This window comes from Gadus morhua, chromosome 4 (genome assembly GCF_902167405.1).
Source record: "Gadus morhua chromosome 4, gadMor3.0, whole genome shotgun sequence".
NCBI lineage: Eukaryota > Metazoa > Chordata > Actinopteri > Gadiformes > Gadidae > Gadus > Gadus morhua.
The window spans coordinates 30,770,930-30,777,944 of NC_044051.1; the positions used below are offsets into that span (position 1 = coordinate 30,770,930).

Genomic DNA, 7,015 nt, shown 5'->3' on the forward strand with positions numbered 1-7,015 from the left:
TTTACGAACTCGACTCGCCAAAGTTTAGGGCGTTGTGTGAAACTATTTACATTTACATTAAGCAGACGCTTTTATCCAAAGCGACTTAAAATAAGTATGTTTGCCCGAAGAAAGATATTCATAGAACCAAGTGCCAAGCACTTACAATTGCTGGTTAACTAATTCCCTGTATACAACAAATAAGTACTATTTTTAATTGCCAGAACTTACAGCATTATTATTTATTTCAGCTGGTATTCCTGCAAGAGGTTTTCTATTCCTACAAGAGTATTAGCAGAAACTCTGAGTGAACAAAGCGAATGCAGCACGCCATCGTTTGTTTTAATTGCGACTGCATGAACAGGTGTGTATGTAGGTCCTCACCGCAGTCTCCTCAAGACCCCTCAACTCATCCCTGGCCTGGTCCCTCTCGTCATTCAGCTGCCTGCAGGACGAGAGAGAGAGAGGCAGAGAGACACAGAGAGTGAGTAAGAGAGACAGAGAGAGAGAGAGAGAGAGAGAGAGAGAGAGAGAGAGAGAGAGAGAGAGAGAGAGAGGCAGAGAGACACAGAGAGAGAGTAAGAGAGACAGAGACAGAGAGAGAGAGACAGAGACAGAGACAGAGACAGAGACAGAGAGAGAGAGAGAGAGAGAGAGAGAGAGAGAGAGAGAGAGAGAGAGAGAGAGAGAGAGAGAGAGAGAGAGGGAGAGAGGGAGAGAAGGAGAGAGATTAATTTACACAAATAGTGATGATAATAATGTATAATAACAATAATATTATTGATAATATGGATAAAACCCTACATGAGTTTGTGGAGCTTGGAGTCCTTCTCCTGCATCTCGGCCTTCAGCTTGTCAAAGTCTGACAGCATGCGCTTCTGTTCCACCAGCAGACCCTGGTTCAGACTGAGACAGAGAGAGAGAGAGAGAGAGAGAGAGAGAGAGAGAGAGAGAGAGAGAGAGAGAGAGAGAGAGAGAGAGAGAGAGAGAGAGAGAGAGAGAGAGAAGAGAGAGAGAGAGAGAGAGAGAGAGAGAGAGAGAGAGAGAGAGAGAGAGAGAGAGAGAGAGAGAGAGAGAGAGAGAGAGAGAGAGAGAGAGAGAGGGAGAGAGAGGGGGAGAGAGAGAGAGAGAGAGAGAGAGAGAGAGAGAGAGAGAGGAGAGGAGAGAGAGAAGAGAGAGAAAGAGTTTTATTGACTACTTCTCCATATGCGAAATACTTTATTCCTGTGGTGAGTGTTCGTTTAAACCCTGTTAGGAATGGAGTTTGTATGTTTCCATCTATCTTCCCGTACATAGCCTGCTTGTACCTTCTCAGGGATTTATCTGCATTTGATTCCGCATTCCCCACCTCGCCACTAGGGTGCGCCAAACTGCAGCGTAGCGGAGACTAATTACTAGACCCGTCTGGGACTTGGAAGCACTACGATTCACATATAGACCCGCTAGTTTAAGACTTTGATAATTGTGTACTTATTAATATACCGTATTTATCGTGTGACTTGGCGTGGATTAATAGGCAGGAAGGGATCGTTTACCCTTATTTACCCAGGCGATCGAACTATGAACCTTACAGCTGGGCGAATCGAACAACCTAAACCCAAACCACTAAGCCATCCTGCCTGGTTGCTTTTCCTCTTTTATGAGCATTATCGATGGAACACCATGTAATGGATGGGTTTGTTCAATCATTGTGGAATATGATGACCGGGCCGCTGCCTGGTTTGAGTCCCTGACAGCAGCCTGGTGTGTGTGCGTACTCAGTCAGCTGGTCCAACATGCTCTGCTTGTCCTGGATGTCTTCTCTGAGACGACCCAACTGCTTCTGGTGGGCCTCCTTCAGCTCCTGGTGCTCCTACACACACGCACGCATGCAAGCATGCACGCACACACACACACACGCACGCACGCACACATGCACGTATGCAGACACGCGTTCGCACGCACACACATATACACGCATGCACACACGCACGCATGCAAACACGCATGCACCCGCACGCATGCAAACACGCATGCACACGCACGCATGCAAACACACATGCACACGCACGCATGCACGCACACATACAAGCCCACAAAAACACCCACACACACACACCGACGCACATAACACACACACACACATAAAGTCACATATACTGTATATGATCAACCCATAGTCCCCCTGGCCATTAAACAAACACACACACATGCACACACACACCCTACCTTCAACTCCTTCTGTCCATGGAGGATCTCCTCCTCCTCTTCCTCAGAGTCCTGCTTGGGGGTCTCTATGGAGAGGAGGAGATTGCTGAATGCTCAGTGTTATGCAGTGTGTGAAGAAAGGGTTTCCGTTTAAGGGACAATGCATGCCGCTGTTATCGTTGAAGAGAATTCTCAGTTTAGTAGTTGATATATACAGTTGTAGTTATTGAGCTAACACTGATCAGCAGTAAGTCCCTGCACCTCCTTGATATATAGTGAACAGGTTTTGCAGGGTTAATGTAGAATTTCACAGATGGAGAAATGAATCTGTATTGAAAGTGGGTCATATATGTAGTCGAATAGTAACCTCAATTTCTAATTTGGTGCCTTCTTGACTGAGAAAAGGCTGACAGTGACTTTTTGGCGCTTGTGAATTGAAGACGACAACTCCCACAATGCCAATCAGCGTTCACTCCCTGCAGTCCAGCGTGAACTGCAACATGGAGGAGAAGTGATTGTTGCCATTTGCAAACTCCCAGAGCTCTAAATAATATAATATGATATATATATAGGTATCTATATAATTTAATATAATCTATAATATCAGGACCAAAGGCTGTGTGCGCCTCCGGATGATATTATGAATTAAAGACTGCGTTGGGTTGTCGGACATCTCTCATGTTCCCCAACAAGTAAAGACTCGTAGTGGGGGTTAAATCGGTTATCTCGGGTGACCTGCACAAATTTGGATGAAACGGGTGAAAAATGATGTAGGTTACTGTGTCAGACACGGGTGCGGGTCGGGTCGGACGCCTGAACAGCGCGGGTTGGTCGCGGGTTTGGCGATTGAGCGAGACTTCTCCAGTGCTGGATGTGTTATTCAGGAGTGGAGGAGTAAACTAAAACCGTCCACAGTGGATTAATTGCTTTATTTGAACAGCAATCTAAAGCAACACGCCAAACACCAGACAGTAATTCTCTGACGTTCAATCTAATGTGTCAAATCTTCCTTCGGATGCGGGTCGGGTGTCGGTATCAATTTATAGCGGGTCGGGTGCGGAATGTAATTCGCTGGTACGGGGGGTTGCGGGTTTGTAAAATAAGACCTGTGTATTGATACACAGCCATGGTGGAGAAGGAATTGGGGAAAGAAACGTTGGCTTTGACCCTGTGAGGTGCAGATTTCAGACTGATGTGGAAGGACCAGAGACGTCGTAGAACCTGACGCAGTAGTTTACTCATTATATCATCCAGAGGCGCACACAGCTTTTGGCCGTGATATTATATATTACGTTATAGATGTCTATATATTATATCATAGAATTTGGATAGAGAGCTCCAGGTCTCCCGTCGGAGCTCCCAGAGTGTTCTAGAATATCTTATAGAACACGGCCAAAAGCTGTGTGCGCCTCTGGATATTATGAATAAACTACTGCGTAGTTTTTTGCACTCTCTGTGTATTATGAATAAACGTCTGCATCTCGGGTACTACATCATTGCTTCTTTAGGGCTTGTGTGATCTACCGGTCACACGGTAACTTCAAGATTCATATCATAGTGCATTGCTTCTTTAGGGCTTGTGTGATCTACCGGTCACACGGTAACTTCAAGATTCATATCGTAGTGCAAATTCAAACCGGTGTACTCTCTATACCGTTTATAAAATACACCCCTTAGTCCATAGGCGTTGATTCCGCTGGGGACGCTGGGGACAAGTCCCCACCAGGTTTCGTCAAGATTAATTTCGTACCCAAAAAGACTTGAGTTGAATTATTATGGATTATTACACGGCTCTGCTCAATGCTGTAGACTGCTCCATTCACTTGCATGGGGCTTCCCAACGTTCAGCTGTCAATTATTTTTGTTTATTACACAGCTCTCTTCAATTGCCGTGGAATGCTCACGTCCAGCATATTTGACCGCTGTCAAGGAAAGTGGATTTTTTGCCTCTGATTCACGTCATCTGTATCACTCCGCAGTCCATTAACTTATCAACCCAAGCGTATTCGGTTGCTAAGCGACGTCAACGACTTTGGCGAACTATTTCTCTGCTGATCAACGCTACGAATTATAACAAATACATTGGAAAAAGACACACTGTGTGAAGTTATTTTTTCGTTTTGTCAAGTAGCCAATACTAATAATACCGATACTCTTTGGCCGGGATGCAATGATGAGGCATCTGACAATCAAGTCATTTTAGCCTGAATACATAGGTAAAAAGCACCAGAGCAGGTTGCTAGTACCATGGACAGTATCAGAACGATAACCTGTTTAACTAAATGGATGTGGCAGACTACACCACGGGATGCATCTGCAGACCAATGCCACATAAATAAAAGGTAAGATGCAATATGTATTGCTTAAGATTTGCTGGTGCTGTGGCGAGGTCTTTTGTGTTTTTTGCACTCAAGTGGTCAGCTGTTTTAATCTGCAATTGATAGTCGGTGAAGTCGGTCTCTTGTTGACACAAAGTGACTTTTGGTCATTCTGGCTTTGCTTGAATTCTGGAATAATTGTGTGTGTCGGGGGGGGGGGGGTGCATGAGATTTGGTCAGAATGCCTGATGTAGGGTCGATTGGATGGAATGCGTGTTGTGAATTGAGAACAGCCAGCTCAAGTTCAGCTGTGCAACAAATATTTTTTTCTTTTTCAATCTTGATGACTTTTGTATTGCTGTGTGTTGCCACACATTTGCCCCTTCTGAACTTGAACACACAGTTAATTTCCTTTCCTAGCTCCTCTTGTTTATGTTGGTAGTTTAGCCATGTCATGTCCCGTTGTCAACAATGGATACATGGAGCAGAACATAGTGGCTCATATGTCCGATACTTTTTGGAAACGTTTTCTTCATAAAACATGCCAGACAGATTTTGTATACATTTTATTCCTTAGTAATTAGCTACATGGTCTGCCGTCTATCAGAACCTTCCATTACCTGCACTAAAAAGAGTAGTGCTGGGTACATCCTCATTGTACCCAGCACTTCTGAAAATGCACTTCCGAATGCGCCTCTGTCCCCAGCCCATTTCAAACCAAACTGACGCCCACCCACTGGCACTGATCTGTATAGGTCTGTAGCGTCAGTTGGTCAAACCCCCTAGGCGGGTTTGAAAATGAGGAACTAGTGCTTGTAGTTTTTTAGAGCCCCCTCTTACACTTCCTGCTTAAAATGATGCAAAATTCGTAATTTTGCGTCATCTAAAGCAGGAAGTGTTCGAGGTAGATACAGATCTCTCCTGTCTCAGGGGGAAGTGAGGGAATGATGCAAGACCACTCAAAAATATGACTGGGTTTCTAACGATACAAAGCTTATTGCAAATGGTGAAGTGTCCCTTTAATGTCACGCAAGGGGACAGTGACCCAGGCTAGCAACCCTATGCCCTTATTGTCGTAGTTTATCCCTTGAACCTCACAAAGTCCCAGCACAGTTACACTTGGTCAGAAAAGTCCAATCTGAATAAGAATGGACTGATTTTGATGGTTGCCTATCACTTCAATAAAGCACTCGTTGAAACAAATCAGTCATGTATCTAACTCAAGATAAGCGATAAATTATTAATCATTATTAACTAAAATATATAACCCAGGTGACAGGTGACAGGGGCAAGATGGCAGCTAGCAAGTTTGGTGTGTTTGTGGTGTTTTTAGCATTCATGGTTATTAAAACCTTTTTAGACACTGGACCTAAAATCGGGGTTGCAGGTCATTTTTAAAAGCTTTTGTGCCCACCCAAACAAACGTTCACTTATAAAAAAGTTTGGTTATGGCAAGAAAATCACATTCCTCTATCCATGCCAATACCACGCAATAACAAGACTGGCGACAAGCGGCAAGTTAAAGGTAGGAAATGGATCATTTGCATCTGCCTGTTACTATCTGGGGATATACACCAATGCCCGGGTCCGATGCCTGAATTTGGACGGAGAAATACGATCTCAAAGAGGCCCACGACAGGTGCGGTGCTTTGCAATAGTCATCCAAGTACTTGGAACCAAATTCTGTCCATATTCGCGGAGGGAAGTTGGAGCGAGCATGGAGACGCCAAGAGACGCAGCGAAGATAGCTGAATATCTAATATATATGGTACATAGGATTATTTATGGGGATGTGCCCAAATATTTCAGATTTTTTTAAATTGTTTAAGTGAAGTTCACAGGCATTCCACCAGGGGTAGGTCACCAGATCTTGTGCCCCCCGGAGTTAAAGGCCCACTATGCAACTTTTTTAGCCAAAATTACATTAAGTATGCAGGTTGAGAGTCATGCTGATGGTTCTGCATCCATTTCTGGGTCGATTGGTGGGTGTGTCATTTTCCCATGTGGCCTCTACAGTGAAAAAGCGCATATGCAACTTGATGTGTTCGGACCGAGCGCTTCCGGATGTGACGCGGCGGAAGTATCCTCGAAAATGTAGTCAGATTGTAGTTTCGAAAATGCTTTACGGCACAGACACACACCCAAACATGGCACCGGCTAGATATAAACAGCCAGTTGCGAGGCAATTTGGCTTGATTTACCTTAATATAACAGGCTAGGAGTCATTGCGATGGTTCCATTATACATTTTTGTTCGATTGTTCGTTGTTTCAACTCCCCCTTGCACATCTTGGCGGAGAAAATGAATATGTTTCTGCCGGCGACCCGCCGCCCACTCTTGCGGGAGTCTCGGGTCTCGCGAAGTAACGAATTGCTTTGCGGCACAGACCCCCAAACACGGAACCGGCTCGATATAAACACAAGTAACTAAGGGATTGTTACATTCATCATAGATCAGCCGACTAAAAAGAGACAGAGAAACCCAATGTCGGAGGAACAGAAGAAGAGAAAGGGGAGACTGACCGACAGAGA

General features: G+C 44.7%; 1 protein-coding gene across 1 annotated transcript in view; it reads right to left on the reverse strand.

The window, feature by feature from the left end:
• The window catches only part of LOC115542493 (kinesin heavy chain), a 31,932-nt gene that overhangs the window by 5,804 nt on the left and 19,113 nt on the right, over nucleotides 1–7,015 (reverse strand). The window contains exons 18-21 of the mRNA XM_030354770.1: nucleotides 2,188–2,252; nucleotides 1,737–1,831; nucleotides 784–885; nucleotides 364–424 (exon numbers count right to left, since the gene is read on the reverse strand). Coding sequence (XP_030210630.1) covers nucleotides 364–424; nucleotides 784–885; nucleotides 1,737–1,831; nucleotides 2,188–2,252 — 323 coding nt within the window. The remainder of the gene's footprint in view (nucleotides 1–363; nucleotides 425–783; nucleotides 886–1,736; nucleotides 1,832–2,187; nucleotides 2,253–7,015) is intronic.